This window comes from Phalangium opilio, unplaced genomic scaffold (genome assembly GCF_054372755.1).
Source record: "Phalangium opilio isolate 3A_F unplaced genomic scaffold, DU_Popi_V2 ptg000329l_1, whole genome shotgun sequence".
Taxonomy (NCBI): Eukaryota; Metazoa; Arthropoda; class Arachnida; order Opiliones; family Phalangiidae; genus Phalangium; species Phalangium opilio.
This window is the reverse complement of record NW_028324226.1, coordinates 6,315,137-6,339,313: the sequence shown is the minus strand read 5'-3', so window position 1 is coordinate 6,339,313 and position 24,177 is coordinate 6,315,137. Positions and strand designations below refer to the sequence as shown.

The window sequence follows — 24,177 nt, the reverse complement described above, 5'->3', positions numbered from 1 at the left end:
ACGTATTTCAAATAATTTTTACCCACCCGCCGATGCCTTCTTTGCAGTCCCTTTAAGATACACAATAGAGAATTTCCTTCAGAGGAAAGCAAAAATGCCGGAGGATAAAGATTTAAAGGATTTCTATTGTTCATCTTCAGTTCGCTTAAACCACATTGCACGGCTTTCAGTTAGCGAGAACCCTTCCAACTTTTGCGCCAGCGGGGATTCGAAAATCGACACGGGTAGCTTCATGGTTAGTCTCGGTGCTCGGTTTTCAGTTTGTTAGAAACCTTTTCGCTGGAAGTCGGCCTTTAACCTTTTGAAGTTTAGGTCAAACAGATGCTTTAGCTAAGGCCGAAAAAAAATCCATTTAATCTAGAGGGAGAAAAATGACTGTATTTGAACGACTCTAAATTCTAAAACTATTCGTATCGGATTTTCGTAGCCAATTACTCGACTTATTGGATTTGTCCCAGAAAGTTGCGTACTGTTCTCAAAGGGAATGTGAAATTACATCGTTTGTTCTGTATGACCCGATATACTTAAAGCGACAGTCTGCATCCAAAATCTGAAGCGCCTGAAGTCTAAACAAGAAGCGATATCTAGTTTATTAGGGAGAAGGTATAAGATGCCTTAGTATTCGCGCGCCATAGTCCCAGTCACCCTTTCAAAATACAAGGGGGGACGTAAAAGGAGGCCGGGCTATTTCGCCTCTCCTCAGTCGGAAAATACGTAATTTTCGTCATTCGCGTCGCGCTGACGTGAATTTTCAAGAACCAATGAGATGCTGGTTGTAATTTAGAGGCGGGGATTAACTCCGGACCTACGTTTGGACTGGAGATAAAGCTGGAAATGTGGTGAATTTATACCTTCTCCCTAATAAACTAGATATCACTTCTTGGTCTCTATAATAGTTGTTTTAACAGTGATAGCGGTCTCTTTTTTGACCTGTGATATAAAGGGATGTACAAACACGTCATCAAGAATTATATTTTGAAGTAGTAGTATGTAATACTATTTTTCTAGAGTAGTGATTGGACAAGTCACGTGACTGTAAGACTCGGCGGAAAGTTCAATATTTAAGCAGATGCCCGTTCCCAATGCACTGATAACGCTACTAAATTCACGCATGCCCAGTAGGACTTGATATTATAGGCCACGCCTCCTACGTAACACATTGTGCATCCCTTCAAGAAGAGACCTAAAGGCTATATTTGCTTCCCTCTAACTTTAAATAGAAAGCATCGGTTTTTCCACTATTCTGAGTAGTTTTCTCAAATTTTTCACCCCGGCAATACAGTCTAAAATACATGTTCCTCCTCCTACTTGGGTGTATTCCACTAACCTTTCCTTAAAATCGAACCCCAACCCCTCTGCAACATTTGTCCTTTAAAGATTTATTGAAATTTCCCAGCTATAAATTTTAGTATTTTCCAATTTAGTCGGAAAAAAAAATGCGAGAAATATATAAGGCACAGAAATTGTCAGGGATACATACCCAATGATTGGTCCATTTGTTCATGACGAAAGCGGGTCCCAGGGACCTAGCTGGGTTCATTGAAGCTCCGCTAGATGGATACTGAAAAAAAGAAAAGAAACAAGGTTATTGATGACATCAGGCTTATTGAAAAAGTTTCGATTTGATTCTAGAAATATTTTATCCCTTTAAAGTTCGAGGTTTAATTTAGGAATGAAAATACTAGAAAGGTTAAGAAGTTTCCAAACAAAGCATATAGGGGGCTATAAGTCATTTATGGCATCAAAAAAATGGTAAAACAAAACGTTGAAGTTGTCGTACTATATTCATGTACTGTGTAGATCTACTAATTAATAAAATAATTAGAAAAAGTAAAAGGTAAGTGAATCTAAAATTTTTCTGTTTATCAGTTGTTTTAAAGTTGCAATATTCATGATCTACCAATTAATAATTAGTAAAACTGAACGTAAATCGAAAATTTATCTGAAATACTTGTTTTAAAGTTCCAATATTCATGGAGATTGAGAGTATATTCCTAATGCGATAGTGTTTTCTTGGTTTAAGCAGGGAGAAATGAGGTAAGATGGAGTGGAAATGAAGATGAGTAACTTGTGGCACCGAAACTTTCCCAGTGTACCTTGCACAAGCCCCTACCCTTGGTTAGGCGATTGTCAAGTGCTGCCGCGTAGCGCCATTGTATTTGTATGAGAAGTAGGTTCTATTTTTTAAGACGGCGGGGGGGTGGGCGTATTTTACGATACCCTACCTTAGGGCTGAGGATGCTGGGGTTACTTTGGTGCCGTAGCCTAGGTAGGGGTACAGAGCCAACATTATCAAGGTAAAAACATTATAGGTATGGGGGTTTCAAATCCACCCCTTTCTACTTCAAGGTTTAAGACCACCGGCATGGACAATAGACCAGGACCGCTCCTATTTTTGGGGGTTTACTCTCTCTCTACTGACATTACCTTGGCTTGGGGTATTGAAAGACACCACGCGGGGTTAGAACGAAAAAGGGTGGTGGGGGGGAATTTATTTTGGCCACGTGAAACCTTTTTCTAAGAAAAGGTAGTTGGTTTTTCTTCTTATAGTTTTTCGTGCGAGTCGGTCGTAGCCTCGGAGGTACCGCGTTTTGGTATATTTAAGTTCACGCTATTTATTTTCTTCGCTAAGCCTTGGACTGAATCATTAAAATGTCAAGAAATAAGTTTCGAAACTTGTTTGATATTTTATGGAGCCTAAAGCCGAGAAGTTAAGGTAACTAGACCTTTAGATTAATTTGTTATATTTGTTTTTCGAATAAAAATACTTACTTGTCTGTTAGAATATTTAAGTTCACAATATATTTTCTTCGATAACCCTTGGACTGAACCATTATTTCACCGACAAGAAATAAGGGTTTTAAAAGCATTCTGTGACAATGAGTGAACAAAATGAATTTTTTTTTTTTTTGAGTTAAAGACATGATTATAAAAATTCTTATCAACATTTATTTCACCAGAATACCTTTTACCCAAAATTTTTATCATAAAATTTTTAATTGTTACGTAATAATATTGAAGTATCTAAAGTTTTTACGACTAGTACTATATGGCTGAAGTTTTAGTTAGAGAAGTGTACCAAACATTTTGTTGGATTGCTATATATAAAAAAGAATAATCGAATATTTACATTTCACTGAACGAAAATGATGTGGAATGTGTTTTATTTTACTAAGATAAGTAATTATTTGAAATAATAGATGTTTTATAAGCATGTCTTTGAGCTAATAACATTTAAAATCTGGTACTTCATTCAGATGAATTATCTTAAATTTCTAGCCATTTTGCTAAAAGACCATTTTTTTTTTTTTTAAATATTTATCCGTTCAATCTTAATTTTAATCAAGTTTGTTGAGAAGCTATTGCGTTGTTAAAAGTCGCCATAGTAGAAGCGGAGGAACAAAAAGACATAACTGTAGCACAATCAGACAATCTGTAATTTTCTTTGACAAAATGCTGTAAACTAGATATATATTTAAGCATGGTTTTCACTTGGCGTAAATCACCACTTTTCGCCCGACGTCAAGCGACAACCGAAAAAAAAAGCATAGTTAACGCTGGACAGAAATTACGTTGAGTGTGGCGAAATTAGCTTTCTATTTTTTCGGCCGCGTTCAACGTTAACGCTCTGCGCGAGCCAATCAGCAATAAGCTAGAGTCGTGATGTCATATTCGACCACGCGTGTTCGGAAGAGGCCGTCCGGTCCGCCATGTTTTTATTAATTTTTTTTTTTCCTAATCGAGTCAGTAACTAGTACAAATCCCTGAATGCCGAAGTTCAATGCTGAAAGGTTTATTGAAGAGGTTAGGAACAATACAAATCTGTATGATATTAGAAACAAAGATTGCAAAAAAGAAAGACAATAGATGGGCCGCAATTAGTGCAGTGTTCAGTTTATCTGTTAAGCCTTGGTTCCATTATTTGCATGAACTACGCTAAGTGAAAACGCTATAACGCTGGGCGACAACGTAAACAACAAATCTGGCGTTTGACGTCCAGCTGCAAAGTATTTTTTTTTTCGGTCAAGTGAAAACCCTGTTTTAAGCAATATTTATAATTTTGTCTTGAAGTATCACTTATTGATTCACTAGGAAGAGATGGAGTTTAAGTGCAAACAGTGCGGATTTCAGACAGGAAGAAGCTCAACCTTTAAGAGGCATCAATTAATTCACAGTGACGAGCGTCCATTCAAATGCGATATTTGCGAATATCGTGCCCGAACACGCGGGAATTTAAAGACACACGTCGCGACTCACAGTGATGAGCGTCCATTGAAATGCGATATTTGCGATTACCATACCCGATATCGGGGTGATTTAAAGAAACACGTCTTGATTCACTGGGAAGATCGTCCTTTCAAATGCGATATTTGTGATTACCGTACCCGAAGACTCGATGTTTTAAAGAGCCATGTCGCGACTCACATTGATGAGCGTCCATTCAAATGCGATATTTGCGATTACAGTGCCCTTAAACCCTCGAAATTAAAGGAACATGTCTTAATTCACAGTGACAAGCGTCCATTCAAATGCGAGATTTGCGATTACCGTTCCCGAACACGCGGGAATTTAAAGACACACGTTGCGACTCACAGTGATGAGCGTCCCTTCAAATGCGATATTTGCGATTACCGTGCCCGATATCGGGGGAATTTAAAGAAACACGTCTTGATTCACAGTGAAGATCGTCCATTCAAATGCGATATTTGCGATTACCGTGCCCTTAAACTCTCGAATTTAAAGGAACATGTCTTAATTCACAGTGATGAGCGTCCTTTCAAATGCGATATTTGCGAATATCGTGCCAAAACACGCGGCAATTTAAAGAAACATCTTCACAGTCACAGTGAAGATCGGCCTTTCAAATGCGATATTTGCGATTACCGTACCATAACACGCTGGAATTTGAAGACACACGTCGTGACTCACAGGGACGAGCGGCCATTTAAGTGTAGTTTTTGTGATTTTGCAGCCAAATTAAAGCATCGACTGAGAGAACACATGGCTAGACTTCATCCATCAAAATCTGGAATTGAACGAATAACTCAGAAAACTCTCTCGTCCAAACGGAAAAACGAAAATAATCAATCAAATGATGTTGCAGACATCGTGTTCCCATTAAAACGCAAACCAGACGACAATCGTGGAAGTTCGCAGCCAAAACCAAGTGTGCCAAATGTAAACGATGATTGTCTTAATGAAACTGACCAGTCCACAGAAGTCGAAGTTCATTCTGAATCAGATCCCGATGAACCCACAAATTCCAACGAGTCTACCTCTGAAGAAATTAAGAAAGAACCCGAACCTTTATCGAGCGATAATTTTAGTTCCGAGTTTGACTTAAATTGTGTCAAATTGGAAAACGAAGCTGCAACACCTCTTCCATCGAACGAAGCGATTTACGGCCCGCATTCTGACGCATCGAGGTTGGAATCAAATGTAAAATGGGAAGAGCCAATTGATCACCTGAAGAATGAGTTCGGTTTTGATAACAATGATATTCTTGACCGTGAAAATCAATTTCAATTTGCCAACAAACAGTGTTCGGTTATTTTGACAAAACTGGAAGATTCGGGGAATTATCATGGATGCTATTACATCAGAGTGAAAGAAGCACCTTATCTTTACGAGGTGGTTAAAGTCAATTTGAATCCCATCATTTAATTTCATTTTAATCTACTTTAACTTGACTAAAGAGTCTTATGTATGTTTTCCAATTGCGTAATCGTCAAAATTACTGCGCTATCATTATTTTTTTCAATAAATGTTCCGTGTTTCTTGCTTTGTTTTCAAATAAAGTTAGTGAAGTAAATTGGTGAATTACGTTACAAACCTTCCAACAGCCTTTGAAATCAATTTTACAAGTAGAGGCTTCGAAAGAACGCCAAATTTGTATTTTACTTTCCTAGGGTTGCAAGTCAGGTTTTTTGTTGTTGTTTTTTTAGACTCCGCTGAGAAACAAAACCTATGTACCTCCCTATTTTTAAACCAAATTGGAAAGCTCTAATGACCTAAAGGTTGTCTATTTGAAAAGTTAAAATTTTAATGCCTGGGGTTGTCTTATCTGTAAGTGTAGAAATCTTTCGAAACCGGTCCAAGTGGTCGAGGAAACTCTAAGGTGATTCTAGACTAAACTAAACAGAGTTACTTAGCGTGAGCAATTCCTCTATCTTGGAAAGTGGTGGTACTGATTTTGTCAGTTTGACATAAGAAGAAACTACACGCTCTGAAATTTTGATACCTTTTCACTTTAAAATAATTCTTTGAAAATTTAAACTTCACATAAAATTTCAGGACAATTGTTACCAGTAAATTCAGAGATGTCTTTGGTTTTAAAAGCTGAATTCGGAATCTAGACATTAGAAATTAGTTTATAAAAGCATGGCTGCCACGAAATATTCAAGTTAATAAACATTTTTTTACGGTTTTTCTTTATTATTTTTTTTTAAGATTTGCTTTGAGTCAGACGGAAAAACCTGGTTTTGATCGCCCTGAAGTTTCCTAATTAAACAGTGTGTCTTAGTAAAAGATCACAGATCAAGGTTTGTCTTAAGATTATTTTTTATTATAATCTTTAAGTTAATTCTTGACAATAAAAATATGGGAGGAAATTTAAACATTAGAATATTTTTGACATCCAACAAATTGATGTTTCTAAGCGGGTCTTTGAGCTAAAAAGTTTTAAAATCTGGACTTAAGTCATTCCGCTTTTTTTCACTTATAACCTATCTTTTACTTTTTTTAGTCTTTGTCCTAAAAGAAAGGTTTTTAAATATCTGAAGTTTCTGTCTTAATGTTAATGAAGTTTGCGTTGTTTATAGCTGCCATAGTAGAAGCGGAGGAACAAAAAGACATAACTGTAGCACAATCAGACAATCTGTAATTTTCTTTGACAAAATGCTGTAAAATAGATATATATTTAAGTAATTTTTATAATTTTGTCTTGAAGTATCACTAGGAAGAGATGGAGTTTAAGTGCAAACAGTGCGGATTTCAGACAGGAAGAAGCTCAACCTTTAAGAAACATAAATTAATTCACAATGACGAGCGTCCATTCAAATGCAATATTTGCGATTACCGTGCACGAACACGCGGTAATTTAAAGAAACACGTCGCGATTCACAGTGAAGATCGTCCTTTCAAATGCAGTATTTGCGATTACCGTTCCCGAAGACTCGATGTTTTAAAGAGCCATGTCTTAATTCACAGTGACGAGCGTCCATTCAAATGCAGTATTTGCGAATATCGTGTCAAAACACACCGGAATTTAAAGACACACGTTGCGACTCACAATGATGAGCTTCCCTTCAAATGCGATATTTGCGATTACCGTACTCGATATCGGGCAAATTTAAAGATACACATCGCGACTCACAGTGTTGAGCGTTCATACAAATGCGATATTTGTCAATACCGTACCAATACTAATTGGAATTTAAGGAGACACGTCTTGAATCACAGTGATGAGCGTCCATTCAAATGCCATAGTTGCGAGTATCGTGCCAAAACACGCGTTACATTAAAGATACATATCTTGACTCACAGTGACGAGCGTCCATTCAAATGCGATATTTGTGAATACCGTACCCAAGCACCAAGGAATTTAAAGATACACGCTGTGACTCACAGTGTCGAGCGTCCGTTTAAGTGTAATTTTTGTGGTTTCGCAGCCAAATTAAAACGAGTACTAAACAATCACATTGCTAGACTTCATCCGTCAAAATCTGGAATTGAACCAAAAACTCCAAAAACTGAACGAAAAACTCTAAAAACTGTCACTTTAAAACGGATAAACCAAAATTATCCATCAAATGATGTTGCAGGTATCGTGTTCCCATTAAAACGTAAACCAGACGATGAACGAGGAAGTTCGCAGCCAGAACGAAGTGCGCCAAACATAAACGATGATTGTCGTAATGAAATTGACCAGTCCAAAGAAGTCGAAGTTCATTCTGAATCAGATCCCGATGAACCCACAAATGCGAACGAGTCTACCTCTGAAGAAATTAAGAAAGAACCCGAACCTTTATCGAGCGATAATTTTAGTTCAGAGTTTGACTTAAATTGTGTCAAATTGGAAAACGAAACTGCAACGCCTCTTCCATCGAACGAAGCGATTTCCGGCCCGCATTCTGACGCATCGAGGTTGGAATCAAATGTAAAATGGGAAGAACCAATTGATCACCTGAAGAATGAGTTCGGTTTTCACAACAATGACGCTGTTGACCATGAAACTCAGTTTACCAACAAACAGTGTTCGGTTATTTTGACAAAACTGGAAGGTTCGGGGAATTATCATGGATGCTATTACATCAGAGTGAAAGAAGCACCTTATCTTTACGAGGTGGTTAAAGTCAATTTGAATCCCATCATTTAATTTCATTTTAATCTACTTTAACTTGACTAAAGAGTCTTATGTATGTTTTCCAATTGCGTAATCGTCAAAATTACTGCGCTATCATTATTTTTTTTCAATAAATGTTCCGTGTTTCTCGCTTTGTTTTCAAATAAAGTTACTCTGATGAATTACGTGACAGACTTTTAATGACCTTTGAAATCAATTTTAGAAGTAGACGCTCCGACACAACGCTCTTCTTTTTTTAACCAATTAGTTTTTCACTTTCCTAGCGTTACAAGTCAAGGTGTGTTTTTTCTTTTGTTGTTGTTTTTGAAAACTCCGCTAAGTACCAACACCGAAATACCTCCTTATTTTTAAACCAAACTGTAAGCCTCTAAAGACTCAAAGTTTACCTATTTTTAATTTATATTTTAATATCTGGGGTTGCGTTATCTGCATGTGTAGAAACCTTTCGAAACCGGTCCATGTGGTCAAGCGTGGAAACTGTAAGGGGATTCTAGACTAAACTGGACAGAGTTACTTAGCGTGATCAATTCCTCTATCTTGGAAAGTGGTGGTACTGATTTTGTCAGTTTGACATAAGAAGAAACTACACGCTCTGAAATTTTAATATTTTTTCACTTCAAAATAATTCTTTGAAAATTGAAACTGTCACTCTTCTCATGACAATTGTTACCAGTAGATTCGGATGTTTTGGGATTAAAAGCTGAATTCAGCATCTAAACACTAGAAATGTTTTTTTTTTTTTTTCTTATTTTTAAAATGGCTTCCTTGAAATATTCAATTTAAGAAACCGTTTTTCTACGATTTTTCCCTCATTTTTTAGATTTGCGTAGAGATCTTGCTTTTAATCAGACGGAACTTGAGGAAAAGCCTGGTTTTGATCGCCCTGAAGTTTCCTAATTAAACAGTGTGTCCTAGTGAAACACAACAGATTAAGGTACGTCTTAAACATTATAATAAGAAATACTAATTAAATTCTTTATAATAACTAACTGGGAGGAAATTTAAACATTAGGTCTTTGAGCTAAAAAGTTTTAAAATCTGGGACTTAAGTCGTTCCACTTTGTTCACTTATAACCTAACTTTTACTTTTTTTATAGTCTTTAACCTTAAAGGCAGTTTGATCTTTTTTTAAGTATCTGAACGTTCAGTCTTAATTTTAATGAAGTTTGCGTTGGTTAAAGTTGCCTAATCAGACAATTTGTCATTTTCTTTGATAAAATCATAAGAAAATAATATATAGTTCCCTATAAGTATGAAACTCTCCATTTAAGCCATGTAAACAGCATTTTCTTCCATTGAAATTGGTGAAAGGTTTCTAATGCCACCTATTAAGAGTTTTTGGCGTTAAAAAAGATGAAATATTTGTTTAGAAAGTTTTCAAATTTTATATCGTAATTAAATAGTTAAAGGTTTAGAAGTTATTATTATGATATTTATAACTGATTAAGTACATGTCAAAATTATCATAATAAATTAATAGATGGCCCGAGATTTTGAAAACTGAGGCTAGCGCCTACACTGGTACGTGGTAAGGAGTATCTTGGTCATATTTCCCGGTCCATCGTGCTTTTCGCGGACACCTTAGGTGGCGGCGGCGCTTTCGCCCCCTTATACTTGTAGTACCGAAACTTCCCCCACGGAGCGTAAAAGCGTAAGCGCCCCAAATTTGAAAGCAAATGCTGTAGTATGAAAATGTACTACTTTTCATACTTATAGGGAGCTATATATTATTTTCTTATGATAAAATCTTATAAACTAACGATATTTTTAAGCTTTAACATTAATATTTATGATTTTATCTCGAAGTATCGCGTATTGATTTATTAGGAAAAGATGAAGTTTAAATGTGAGCAATGCGGTTTCCAGACAAGGAGCAACTCAGTCTTTAAGAAACATCAATTAATTCACACTGACGAGCGTCCGTTCAAATGCGATATTTGCGATCACCGTACACGAACTCCCTGGAATTTAAAGATGCATGTCGCAACTCACAGTGACGAGCGTCCTTTCAAATGCGATAATTGCGATTACCGTACCCGAACACGCGGGAATTTAAACATACACGTCACGACTCACGGTGATGAGCGTCCTTTCAAATGCGATATTTGCGATTACCGTGCCCGAACACGCAGTGGTTTAAAGCGGCATGTCGCGACTCACAGTGATGAGCGTCCATTCAAATGCGATATTTGCGAATATCGTGCCAAAACACGCGGCAATTTAAGGACACATGTCGTGATTCACAATGATGAGCGTCCATTCAAATGTGATATTTGCGATTACCGTACCCGGAATCGCGAGGATTTAAAGAAACACAATGTGACTCACAGTGACGAGCGTCCCTTTAAGTGTAATTTTTGTGATTTCGCAGCCAAAGTAAAGAAAGTACTAAGATATCACATTGCTAGAATTCATCCATCAAAATTAGGAATTGAACGAAAAATCCCAAAAAGTGTTTCGTCAAATCGGAAAAACCAATACAATCAGCCGACAAGCAAGCGGAAACGTGCTTCTGCGAAAGATAATGCTAGAAAACCCGATCAGGCAGACGTGGCATCGAAATTATCAGATTCTAACGAAGTTCAATCTGAAAGTAGATCAACTGTTGTTGCAGACTTTGTATTCCCATTAAAACAAAAGGCAGACGACAAACGAAGAAGTTCGCAGCTAGAACGAAGTGGGACAAATACAAACCACGGTTCTCCTAATGAAATTCCTCAGCCAAAAGAATTGGAAATTCATTCTGAATCAGATCCCGATGAACCCAGAAACGCAACAGATAATTCTACTGGGTCTCAATCTGTCGGTTCCAACTTCAAACAAGAGATTTCATTATTGGGCGAATTTAATACCATGTGTCCAACCATAGCCTCTGAAAAAATTAAGAAAGAACCCGAACCTTTATCGAACGATAATTTTAGTTCAGAGTTTGACTTAAATTGTGTCAAATTGGAAAACGAAGCTGTAACGCCTTTTCCATACGACCCAGACGCATCGAGGCTGGATTCAAATGTTAAATGGGAAGAACCAATTGATCACCTGAAGAATGAGTTTGGTTTTCATAACAATGACTCTGTTGACCAAAACTCTCAGTTTACCAACAAACGGTGTTCCATTATTTTGACAAGATTGGAAGATTCGGGGAATTATCTTGGATGCTATTACAACAGGGTGAAAGAACCACCTCATCTTTACGAGGTTGTTAAAGTTAATTTGAATAATGTCATTTAGTTTAATTTTGACGAAAGAGTCCATGTCTGTTTTCCAATTGATGAATTGCTTTACAAGCTTTTGAAATGCCTTTAGGATCAATATTATAAGAATATTCTACGAAATAACTCCGCTTAAGTACGGCTTTTTAAATACATTCTGTTTCTTCTTAATCTCTCTATTTGGAAACAAACGGTCTAAACTTTATTGAATGTGTGGAAGTGAAAACCGAACGTATAGGCATCCGGAAATTGATTTGAAAATTCGCCTTTTTCTAATATTTAAAGCAATTTATTCCTCTTTATTTTGTTAAAAGCAGCTAGTGAAAGAAAATTCGGGGTAAAACGTTCGAAATGCGTTTCAAAGGGTTAAAAGAAGAGTTTTAACATATTCCATAATATTTTGACATTGGCTCTTATATGATAGTGTTTTTTGACTTACAACAATTACCGTATAATAGGAAGTTTATTACGTTTCATTAGTGGTACATGGAAACGGGAAATGAAAGAGAAGATTTAGCGGCTATTTAGATTTTTATTATTATCTATGACCGAAAGTAAATATATTATAATCCATCAACTTTTGCTATGACAAAATTCTGTTTACTTTTTCCTACCTTCCATCAAAATTATTTATCTCGAGTCCAATAGCGTTACTTGTTGGTATTAACTTTCATGTTTAGTTCTTGTATTTATGTAGCAATATACCAAATAATATATTCGAATTAGAAATAACATGTACTCTTTACGTATTTAGGTCAACTAAAAGAAATAAATGGTTACCTTGCACAGATTCCCTATAGCCTTAATTTTTTACTTATTTTACCGGAAGCGTATAGATGAAGGATACCACTCTGTATCCTCTTATTACTTTAGTTATGTAACATGATTCTTCCCAGGATGACCCCCTTTTTGTTTGCTCTCCTGCTAATCAAACTAAGTTCAGATGGACATTGCACCGTGCAGCGTGAATTCTATAACTGTTTGGTGACAAATCCTCGGCAATCAACCTTTATCGAACGATAATTTTAGTTCAGAGATTCACTTAAATTGTGTGAAATTGGAAAACGAAGCTGAAACGCCTTTTCCATCAAACGAAGCGATATATGACCCAGATTCTGAAGCATCGAGGTTGGAATCAGGTGTAAAATGGGAAGAACCAATTAATCACCTGAAGAATGAGTTTGGTTTTGGCAACAATGACGCTGTTGACCAAGACACACTGTTTACCAACGAACAGTGTTCCATTATTTTGACAAAATTGGAAGATTTGGGAATTATGATGGATGCTATCACATCAGAGTGAAAGAACCACCTCATCTCTACGAGGTTGTTAAAGTTAATTTGAATCCCGTCATTTAGTTCCATTTTGATTTACAGTAATGTGACTGAAGAGGCTTATGTCTGTTTTCTCATAGTCGTCAAAACGACTTACGTCCCCTTGGCTCTAAGAGCGCCAGTTCAAAAAATGCAACTTCACATTTCTTCCCTCCCTCTCCTCGATCGCCCCCCCCCCTTCTTCTCGAAGCCTCCTAGTCCGGACAGACAACAGCCTTTTGCTTTGTTAGTTTGATCGACGCGAGCTAATCGGTTATGTTGTTGAATTGTTAATTTTTTAAGTCGGATTAAAACGAAATTAATTAATTTTGTGATCAAAACTGTGCCAAGATCAAGGATCCTAGGATTCAGACCATTTTGGGATGAAATATTTGCTGTAAGTTTGTCTCTTGGGAAAGTTTTTATTTTTCAAGTGCCTTTAGGGTGGTTAGGGTTAACGCGAGGTTGACTCTGGGAAAAATGGTGGGTGTACGGAGGTCGGAGGATCAGGATCATAATAGGGTCTTGGCAGTACTACGTCATGCAACGTCAGGCTACCTTCCACTAGTGCTTAAAACATACCAGGAGGAGGGGCTTATATAGCGTTCATTCTGTTAAAAAAAACATACCTTAATGGCGCTGGGGGCGGAGTTAAGCCCGAATTGCCAAGTCCCTATAGAGTAATGTCAGTTCTACGTATGCAAACGACATACCCTTCTATCTCTTAGCTAAGTGTCATCCCCCTACCAGGCGCGTACAGTATCCCCTCTTACAAAAGCGCGCCTAGCGGGAGGGATACACAGTCAACTCCCCCCTCTACCGATATTACTCTATTGTGGCCGATGGTGTTGTATTCCTTCTGGGGAAAGTTAGGTCGCGCCCCATATGTGACGCTAATGGGCGGTCTACGTTATTTTTTTATTTTTATTATTATTATTGTTTTTTAAATCGGAATTTTTTTTAATACATTTATTTATTGAATTTTTTTTCTTCCCATTTTTCCTAATAGGAATTTGGCGCTGTGATTTAAAGTATCACTTTTTGGATGGGAAAGATGAAGTTCAAGTGCGATCAGTGCGGTTTCCAGACAGGAAAAAGCTGGATCTTTAAGAAACATAAATTAATTCACAGTGACGAGCGTCCGTTCAAATGCGATATTTGCGATTACCGTGCACGAAGACGCGATCATTTAAAGAGGCATGTCGCGGGTCACAGTGATGAGCGCCCATTTAAATGCGATATTTGCGATTACCGCACCCGACAACGCGGGAATTTTAATATGCACGTCGCGACTCACAGTGATGAGCGTCCTTTCAAATGCGATATTTGTGGATACCGTACCCAAACTAGCTGGAATTTGAAGAGGCATGTCGCGACTCACAGTGATGAGCGTCCTTTCAAATGCGATATTTGCGATTACCGTACCCAAACTAGCGGGAATTTAAAGAGGCATGTCGCGAATCACAGTGATGAGCGTCGATTCAAATGCGATATTTGCGATTACCGTACCCGGAAACGCGGGAATTTAAAGATACACAATGTGACTCACAGTGACGAGCGTCCCTTTAAGTGTAATTTTTGTGATTTCGCAGCCAAATTAAAACGAGTACTAAACAATCACATTGCTAGACTTCATCCGTCAAAATCAGGAATTGAACGAAAAATTCCAAAAAGTGTTTCGTCAAAACGGAAAATCCAATACAATCAGTCGACTAGCAAGCGGAAACGTGCTTCTGCGAAAGATAATGCTAGAAAACCCGATCAGGCAGACGTGGCATCGAAATTATCAGATTCTAACGAAGTTCAGTCTGAAAGTAGATCAAATGATGTTGCAGACTTTGTATACCCATTAAAACAAAAGGTAGACGACAAACGAAGAAGTTCGCAGCCAGAACGAAGTGTGCCAAATGCAAACCATGATTCTCTTAATGAAATTTCTCTGCCAAAAGAATTGGAAATTCATTCTGAATCCGATCCCGATGAACCCAGAAACACGGTAATCGAGTCTAATTCTGCTCTTTCAGAATCTGTCGGTTCCAACTTCAAACAAGGGATTTCAGTAATGAGCGAATTTAATACCTTATGTCCAACCATAGCCTCTGAAGAAATTAAGAAAGAATCCGAACCTTTATCGAACGATAATTTTAGTTCTGAATTTGACTTAAATTGTATCAAATTGGAAAACGAAGCTGCAACGCCTTTTCCATCAAACGAAGTGACATACGACCCAGACGAATCGAGGCTGGATTCCAATGTGAAATGGGAAGAACCAATTGATCACCTGAAGAATGAGTTTGGTTTTCATAACAATGACGCTGTTGACCAAGACTCTCAGTTTACCAACAAACGTTGTTCTATTATTTTGACAAGATTGGAAGATTCGGGGAATTACCTTGGATGCTATTACATCAGAATGAAAGAAGCACCTTATCTTTACGAGGCTGTTAAAGTTAATTTAAACTCCGTAATTTAATTCCATTTTGATCTACTTTGGCGTCATTAAAGAGTCAAATGCCTGTTTTCCAATTGAGTAATCGTCACAATTACAGTGATCTCATTTCAACAATCCGCATGTGTTCCCTACCTTGTTTTTTTTTTTTCAAATAAGGTTACTCGATTTGATGAGTTGCCTTGCCTTTAGAAACAATATTGTAAGAAAAGGCTGCATAACGGCTCATTTCTTTTCGTTATCAAATTAATTTTCATGTTTATTGGCTTTGATTGAGATGGAACATAGTAAGTTAAAACCTTGCGTTTTAAGGGCGTTGACGTTTCTTTATAAAACAGTGTATCTTAGTAAAACAGCGTAGGTCGAGATTCGCCTAAAAATTATAACAAAAAATAAAACTCCATTCTTAATAAAGTTTTCGTTAAATTTAAAAATGGGGGCATTCATTTATTAAACTTATTTATAGCAAAAATATATATTCCATATGAAATGATATACAGTATTTTTTATATTTGTTTTGTAACGTCGGTGAACATTTGGCTACTAGAGAAATAATTTCCCAAGTTATTTGAACTTATTTCTATGGGAGAATTATCAGTTTTTCATCAAAAGATGTGATAAATTTTATGGAAATGAAAACAACCTTCAGCAACTTCATTTTTATAAATCAAAGTATCGAAAATTGTATCCACATATAATTTTGTTCTTTCAAATTTTGTGATTCAAGTCAGTAAGCGCAATAGCTTTCTTTCACTTGTGACGTATATGGTCTAATTAAATTGTCACGGGCTTAGCTTTGGCAGTGGGCGGACATGTTTGGTACAGCTTTGGTTCTATGGGCAAATGGCATGGACGTCACACTAAGGCCTCTGAGAGACTGAGACACCTCTATACGAAAAACTTTGTCCAATCATAAAACCATAATTTACATTGAAGAAAATAGTAACCCAGGTCTTTCATCATAAAGCACTAAATGATTAAATATTTTAATCGCGTTAGAAAAATCTTTTTCAACTGCGTACAATTTTTTTTTTTTTTGGCAGAACCCCCAGATTTCAATTAAAGAAAGTTATTTAATTATAGCTGAAAAATACCTACTGAAAGTGACATAAAAGGCTAACCATTATAAAATTATAAAAACACCGTTTTTACAAACGGAAAAAACCTGATATATACTACATCGTTGATTTTGGGTCGCCACTCACTGTTCTTGTCACGGCTTCTAAGGGACAGATATTATTTATTCTAACCGTTTCATATAACACCACCATTTATTAAAGCGGTAACATTGCGTCATGACAATTAATATCACATGTCATGACAGCACCAACTATTAAAGCGGTAATCTTAACACATTTTCTTTACTTTTTATTTCGGCTGACATTTTTTGAAGCTAAAAATAAATAATTTTTACCATAACAACGAAGTTATGGTAAAAATGTCAGCCGAAATAAAAAGTAAAGAAAATGTGTTAAGATTACCGCATTAATAGTTGGTGCTGTCATGACATGTGATATTAATTGTCATGACGCAATGTTACCGCTTTAATAAATGGTGGTGTTATATGAAACGGTTAGAATAAATAATATCTGTCCCTTAGAAGCCGTGACAAGAACAGTGAGTGGCGACCCAAAATCAACGATGTAGTATATATCAGGTTTTTTTATAATATGTGTCCCTTCCTTGAAAGGCTTGGTCTTACTAATAATGAAATATGAAATGATTAATTTCAAACGGAATGGATATTTATGTGTCCCTTCCATGAAAGGCTTGGTCTTACTGATAATGAAACGAATCGGAGAACGACAGAGATACGTGCATTGTAACTCAAAGAGAGTCCAAGTCTCAATAAACGAATCGAAGATACGTGCATTTTAACCTCAATGCCTTGGAGTTAGGAGAATTTTGAACTCAAGTACGTCGTTAAAAGATCCCCCACCATGATAAGAGATAGATAGAGCCTACCCTCGAGAAAAACCTACGCGACTTACGCGACCTATACGCTCGTGGCAGCACAAGGGTTGAAAACGAATTGTCGTTTATTCGCGTGAAGTCGTAGGGTTGCCATTTCTGCACCTCAAAAATACTTACGCTGAGGGGTCCTGTTTGCAACACAACGGTTAAAAATGAATTGGCGTTTATTCGCTTGAAGCCATAGGCCTGCCATTTCTGGCGTCAAAATTATCTACTCTCCCGTTCCAAAAATTTGCCCGTACAAAGGCAGGAAACTCGAACGACCCGTATATATCAGCCAGTCTGTCGACTGGCTTAAATGATCCTGCGTCTATTTTTAATAACTCAAACCACTTTAATCAGTAGCCAGTCTGGGAAATAGCACACTTCCTCTGGTCCAAAACCAGTTTATTAATTGCTTGGACTAGTTTTTTAATTCAAGAAGTGGGGGTTACTGGTCCTCAGGACCAGTTTATTAATTGCAAATCTATAGGAGAACAAAGGCTGGGACCAGTCCGGAGACCAGTTAATTATTTCGGGGACTGGGGGGTCACTGGTCCCAAGGACTAGTTTAAAAAATATCCTTATTTCCCAGACTGATCAGTACACACTAAACGGGCGGACGCGGGAGTTTTACCACGTGGTTATACGAGGTTCATGGCAGGGTGAGAAATAAGGCGGTGGCACTGGGCAAATGACCAGTTTAAAATTGTTTTGACCAGTTTATACTGTTTATTTATTAAATGGCTAAGGGTCCAGTGGTCACCGTGACCACTTTTTAAATTACCCTTCTTTAGTAAAAAATAAATTCCCAGTAGTGGGTTATAGAAATTAATCCAATTCAGCGCAGCTCTGACAGTATGTAGAAACATTAAGTGGTCATTGACCAGTTTTAAATTGAAACCCTTGGGCTCTACTGGTCATTTGACCAGTTTTACAAATTTCCTTATTTCTCACCCTGGTTTGTGGCACTAAAATACTACATAAAAGTATTTATTTGTTTCCACCCCTGTTTTTAAAGTTTGAAGGGTTTAGTTTCGTCTGCTCCGCGTTCTGTTGTAAAAACGGGTTTTTACTTTTTAGAGGAAAAGTACTTTGGAACTACTTAAAAGCGTATTAAAACATTATCTTAGAACTTATAATTTAAGGTAATTTCGATTGTTTGAATTTTAATTTTTAAATAGGTACCTCATTCGCGAAGACCCGTGGAAATTCCTCTTTGGCTGTCAGGGCTGATTACCTAATTAATTGGACCCCTCCTTTTCGCAATCTTATGGTAAGCTGGATAGATTACTCTAATTAGAATGTTGAATGCTGATTTCCTCATTTTTGCATGATTAGCCAACATACCTCATTCAATTTACGTGAATATTAAGTGTTTTCGTGAGATGTTTATGTTATTTCAGCTTTAATGACAATCTCGCTCAATATCTACTGTTCAACAATGATGTAAAATTTGCAACCCGATTCAGATTTCGATCAAAAACACGTTTGGATGTTCATGTGAAAACCGGTATGCCCATAAAATCAAGTATCTTTCCTTTCAAGTATTTACATTGAGCTCTTAAGCGTTGCTATTGAATCACTTTTCGGTTCATTAGGGAAAGATGAAGTTCAAGTGCGATCAATGCGGTTTCCAGACAGGAATAAGCTCAACCTTTAAGAATCATCAATTAATTCACAGTGACGAGCGTCCATTTAAATGCGATATTTGCGAATATCGTGCCCGAAGGCGGGGTGATTTGAAGAACCATGTTGCGACTCACAGTGATGAGCGTCCATTCAAATGCCATATTTGTGAATATCGTGCCCAAACTAGCTGCAATTTAAAGAAACATGTCGTGACTCACAGTGACGAGCGTCCTTTCAAATGCGATATTTGCGATTACCGTGCCCGAACACGCGGGAAATTAAACATGCACGTCACGACTCACGGTGATGAGCGTCCATTCAAATGCGATTTTTGCGAATATCGTGCCCGAAGGCGGGGTGATTTGAAGAACCATGTCGCGACTCACAACGATCATGAGCGTCCTTTCAAATGCGATTTTTGCGACTACCGCGCCCGAACACGCGGGCATTTAAACATACACGTCACGACTCACGGTGATGAGCGTCCATTCAAATGCGATATTTGCGAATATCGTGCCCGAAGGCGGGGTGATTTGAAGAACCATGTTGCGACTCACAACTATCATGAGCGTCCTTTCAAATGCGATTTTTGCGACTACCGTACCCGAACACGCGGGAATTTAAAGAAACATGTCTTAATTCACAGTGACGAGCGTCCATTCAAATGCGATATTTGCGAACATCGTGCCCGAACACGCGGGAATTTAAAGACCCATGCCGTGACTCACAGTGACGACCGCCCATTTAAGTGTAATTTTTGTGATTTCGCAGCCAGATTAAAGAAAGGGCTAAGAAATCACATTGCTAGACTTCATCCATCAAAATCTGGAATTGAACGAAAAATTCCGAAAAGTGTTTCGTCAAAACGGAAAAACCAATACGATCAGTCGACAAGCAAGCGGAAACGTGCTTCTGCGAAAGATAATGCTAGAAAACCCGATCAGGCAGACAGGAAATCGAAATTATCAGATTCTAACGAAGTTCAATCTGAAAGTAGATCAACTGTTGTTGCAGATTTTGTGTTCCCTTTAAAACAAAAGGCAGACCACAAACGAAGAAGTTCGCAGCTAGAACGAAGTGGGACAAATACAAACCATGATTCTCTTAATGAAATTGCTCAGTCGAAAGAATTGGAAATTCATTCTGAATCCGATCCCGATGAACCCAGAAACGCAACAGAGTCTAATTCTGCTCTTTCAGAATCTGTCGGTTCCAACTTCAATCAAGGGATTTCAGTAATGGGCGAATTTAATACCCTATGTTCAACCATAACCTCTGAAAAAATTAAGAAAGAACCCGAACCTTTATCGAACGATAATTTTAGTTCGGAATTTGACTTAAATTGTATCAAATTGGAAAACGAAGCTGCAACGCCTTTTCCATCAAACGAAGTGACATACGACCCAGACGCATCGAGGTTGGAATCAAATGTGAAATGGGAAGAGCCAATTGATCACCTGAAGAAGGAGTTCGGTTTTCATAACAATGACGCTGTTGACCAAGACTCTCAGTTTACCAACAAACGATGTTCTATTATTTTGACAAGATTGGAAGATTCGGGGAATTACCTTGGATGCTATTACATCAGAATGAAAGAAGCACCTTATCTTTACGAGGTTGTTAAAGTTAATTTGAACCCCGTAATTTAGTTCCATTTTGATTTACTGTAATGTGACTGAAGAGGCTTATGTCTGTTTTCTCATTGTCGTCAAAATTACTGTGCTATCCTTCCATTTTAAATAATTGTTTCGTGTGTTCTTGCTTGGGTTTCAAATAAAGACTCGAGTTGATGAATTACGTGACAAACCTTTTATCGCCCGTTGAAAACAAACCATTTTACAAGTAGAGGCTCCGAAACAACGCCTTTCTTTTCTTAAGCAATTTGTTTTTCACTTTTCTAAGGTTGCAAGTGTTTTTATTTAATTTTTTGACAACGTCGTTCGGAACCAACAGCTAGAGATGTGAAATTACCGTAATTTTTAAAAACGGTAATTTACCGATAAATTACCGGCAATTTACCGATTGAAATTTAGGGAAAGCAAAAATTACTGTTCAGCCGGTAATTTTTGGTAATTTATATTTCCCCGCACTTAACAGTCCATTACTTTAAACAACGTTTAATTGTGAGCACTATTGACTGCTTTACACGTATTTGCGGCTTTTGCTACCAAGACGGCAGCCGTGGCCTTCTAATCTGATCTCTAACTAAAAATTTATTAAAAGACTAATTTCTAGCGCAACTTGTACTGGCTAGCGAGTAGCGCCTGGTGAGTCATTTTAGAAGTAACGCAGAAATAATTGATCGTTTAAGTGTAAAATGAAGTTTTAAGGCGTAATAAAAATGTTTGGTAATTTACCGCCGTAATTTACCAGTAAATTACCATTGTAAAATTACGGTAAGATATAAAAAGGTAATTTACGCGGTGTTGGGTAATTTACTGGCCATGAATTACCGACTCACATCTCTACCAACAGCAAAGCAGCCCCTATTTTTCAACCAAATTGGAAGGCTCTAAAGACCCAAAGGCTACCTATTTCGAAAAAGTTGAAAAGTAAACATTTTAATATCTGAGACTGTGTTATCTGCATGTGTGAAAATCTTTCGAAACCGGTCCAAGTGGTCAAAGTACAAGTAGCGGGGAAACTTTAAGTGGATTCTTGACTAAACTGGATAGAGTTATTTGGAAATTGGTGGTATCAGAAGTATATAATACTTCTCTTTGAGGAAAGGTTACCACATACATAGCCAACTAGATTGGCTATGCCACAAAGTGGGGGTAAGTGTAACGTCATTCTCATCTACATCAGAACATTTGGAGGAAGGTTACTAAACCGAATCACAGACGCGATAAATAGTTCCCTCATCATTACTCTATTAGCGCTTAACTATTTGCAAAGGCGCGCTTGTGGATTATTGTGCCACTTCAAGACGAGGTTTGTGGGTTTATTGCTGGGGATTTAGTGCCAAATAATTAAAGAATTCACCCTGCACGGTGCGATGCCCATCTGAACTTAGTTTGATGAGCGGGAGAGCAAACAAAAAGGGTGAGGCTGGGAAGAATCACGTTACATAACCAAAGTATTATGTGGATACAGAGTGTCATCCTTCTTCTATTATCCCCTTCTGGTGGTTTTGAATTTTTCTCTTTGACATTAGAAGAAACTACACGCTCTGAAATTTTGATGTCTTTTTACCTAAAAAATATTTATTGAAACTGTCACGCTTCTCATTAAAGTTTGAGGACATTTGTGACACCAGGGCCCCCAGAGGTCCTATAATATAAATAAATCCTTTAATTTGTAAGTGTCCTTTAAAATCCTATATTTCTGCATAAAGTCCTATATTTTTAAATATTTCATCGATTTTAAGTAACCCATCGAATAGGTAAACTCCATACTATTTCAGTATAAATTTCAAACGTTTACTTTGGATGTAAGCTTTTTTATTTAGATGATGTTGCCGTATTGGGCTAGTTACTACGTCCAAGATGACGTGCATCTTTAAAAAAGAACGAAATTAATTTTTAGTGTCCTTTATAATTCTATAATTCTGGAAAAAAATTCCTATAAAATCCTATATTTTAATGTAAAATTACCTATAATACCTATAAATATTTTCGAAATTCGGCTGGGGGCCCTCAGGCAGGGAGCCCAGCGGTCCTATAATTACTACAAAATCCTATATTTTTGAACCCGTTCTATAGTATCCTATAATTTCATGAAAGGTCCTATAATATCCTATATTATGTCATGTAATTGCATTGTAATATCGTTTCTCAACGTTTGACTTGCATCAAAATGTCAAATTTAAAAGAAATGCGTTTAAAATGGCAATTTTAATTTGTTAGTGCACTTGTTTTCTAAATTGTTAATAGGGAGAGGGCAAACCCATTCTTGCCACGTCATAGGCTTATATCTCTTACCTCGATTCCATCCCCCTAACGGGGGAATTTCAGTGTCGCGCCTACAAACGCTCCCCTAAGTAGAGGTATAAAATGACGTCGGATGTTCTTTCCCTCCCTGACAAACGCCCTCTCCCTATTACAACGTTTTTGAATACAGCCTCTACGCTTACTAAAAAGTCGCCTTATTAGCCTTGCCTTTATCTGTATCGCGACTTACGTCCCCTTCGCTCTAAGAGCGCCAGTTCAAAAAATGCAACTTCACATTTCTTCCCTCCCTCTCCTCGAACGCCCCCCCCCCCTTCTTCTTGAAGCCTCCGAGTCCGGACAGACAACAGCCCTTTGCTTTGTTAGTTTCATCGACGTAATTTTTTAAGTCGGATTAAAACGTTTTAAAATTAGGCCAAAATTAATTAATTTTGTGATCAAAACTGTGCCAAGATCGAGGAACCTTGGATTCAGATCATTTTGGAATTAAATATTTGCTGTAATTTTGTCTTTTTGGCAAGTATTTTTCAAGTGCCTTTAGGGTGGTTAGGGTTAACCCGAGGTTGACTCGGGGAAAAATGGTGGGTGTTCAGGCTTATTGAATAAGTGGCAATTTTCAAGAATAGCCGAATAAGTTTCGATTTGATTCTATAAATATTTTATCCCTTTAAAGTTCGAGGTTTAATTTAGGAATGAAAATACTAGAAAGGTTAAGAAGTTTACAAATATAGCAGATAGGGGGGCTATAAGTCATTTATGGCATCAAAAAAATATGGTAAAACAAAACTTTGGAAACATTGAAGTTGTCGTACTATATACATGTACTGTGTATATCTACCAGTTAAAAAATTTGTAAAAATGAACGTAAATCGAAAATTTATCTGAAATACTTGTTTTAAAGTTCCCATTGAGAGTATATTCCTAATGCGATAGTGTTTTCTTGGTTTAAGCAGGGAGAAATGAGGTAAGATGGAGTGGAAATGAAGATGAGCAACCTGTGGCACCGAAACTTTCCCAGTGTACCTCGCGCAAGCCCCTACCCTTGGTTAGGCGATTGTCAAGTGCTGCCGCGTAGCGCCATTGTATTTGTATGAGAAGTAGGTTCTTTTTTTTTAAGCCGGGGGGGGGGTGTCTTTTACGATACCCTACCTTAGGGCTGAGGATGCTGGGGTTACTTCGGTGCCGTAGCCTAGATAGGGGTACAGGGCCAACATTATAGATATGGGGGTTTCAAATCCACCCCTTTCTACTTCAAGGTTTAAGACCACCGGCATGGACAATAGACCAGGACCGCGCCTATTTTTGGGGGTTTGCTTTCTCTCTACTGACATTACCTTAGCTTGGGGTATTGAAAGACACCAC

General features: G+C 37.5%; 3 protein-coding genes across 21 annotated transcripts in view; 2 read left to right on the top strand and 1 right to left on the bottom strand.

The window, feature by feature from the left end:
• The window catches only part of LOC149610541 (neurogenic protein big brain-like), a 291,238-nt gene that overhangs the window by 45,629 nt on the left and 221,432 nt on the right, over window positions 1–24,177 (bottom strand). For both annotated transcript variants that reach the window (XM_089859108.1, XM_089859107.1), the window contains exon 4: window positions 1,481–1,561. In XM_089859108.1, the coding sequence (XP_089715234.1) occupies window positions 1,481–1,561 (81 nt within the window). The remainder of the gene's footprint in view (window positions 1–1,480; window positions 1,562–24,177) is intronic.
• Window positions 1–24,177, top strand: part of LOC149610550 (uncharacterized) — an 85,345-nt gene that overhangs the window by 42,543 nt on the left and 18,625 nt on the right. The window contains exons 1-3 of one of the 4 annotated variants that reach the window (XM_089859078.1): window positions 16,997–18,406; window positions 18,478–18,569; window positions 18,700–18,806. The gene's annotated coding sequence lies outside the window, so the exon portion shown is untranslated. Of the gene's footprint in view, window positions 1–16,996; window positions 18,407–18,477; window positions 18,570–18,699; window positions 18,807–24,177 lie in introns of those variants that run through there. The other 3 variants (XM_089859077.1, XM_089859080.1, XM_089859079.1) reach the window with 3 other exon arrangements.
• Window positions 1,557–16,480, top strand: LOC149610552 (uncharacterized). Of its 15 annotated transcripts, XR_016376621.1 has the most exons (6): window positions 2,500–2,716; window positions 3,348–3,435; window positions 4,093–5,631; window positions 6,451–6,542; window positions 6,822–6,879; window positions 6,950–7,030. XR_016376621.1 is itself a non-coding variant. In XM_089859086.1 (4 exons), exon 4 carries the CDS (start codon window positions 6,965–6,967, stop codon window positions 8,375–8,377), a length of 1,413 nt encoding a protein of 470 aa, XP_089715212.1. In that variant the 5' UTR covers window positions 2,446–2,716; window positions 6,451–6,542; window positions 6,822–6,879; window positions 6,950–6,964; the 3' UTR covers window positions 8,378–8,529. The 15 variants fall into 15 exon arrangements, 11 of the variants coding, with proteins under 11 accessions (XP_089715212.1, XP_089715214.1, XP_089715213.1 ...); XR_016376624.1 differs by lacking the exon at window positions 3,348–3,435 and having other exon boundaries at window positions 1,557–2,716; XR_016376622.1 differs by lacking the exons at window positions 6,822–6,879; window positions 6,950–7,030 and adding an exon at window positions 9,186–10,076 and having other exon boundaries at window positions 2,499–2,716.

Excerpts from the sequence above, each read along its gene's own strand:
- LOC149610552 (XM_089859083.1), top strand. The coding sequence starts at position 2,691 with ATGGAGCCTAAAGCCGAGAAGTTAAG. Across the intron at positions 2,717-3,347 it reads CCTAAAGCCGAGAAGTTAAG|TTTGTTGAGAAGCTATTGCG; the intron begins GTAACTAGACCT and ends ATTTTAATCAAG. Across the intron at positions 3,436-4,092 it reads GTAGCACAATCAGACAATCT|GAAGAGATGGAGTTTAAGTG; the intron begins GTAATTTTCTTT and ends TTGATTCACTAG.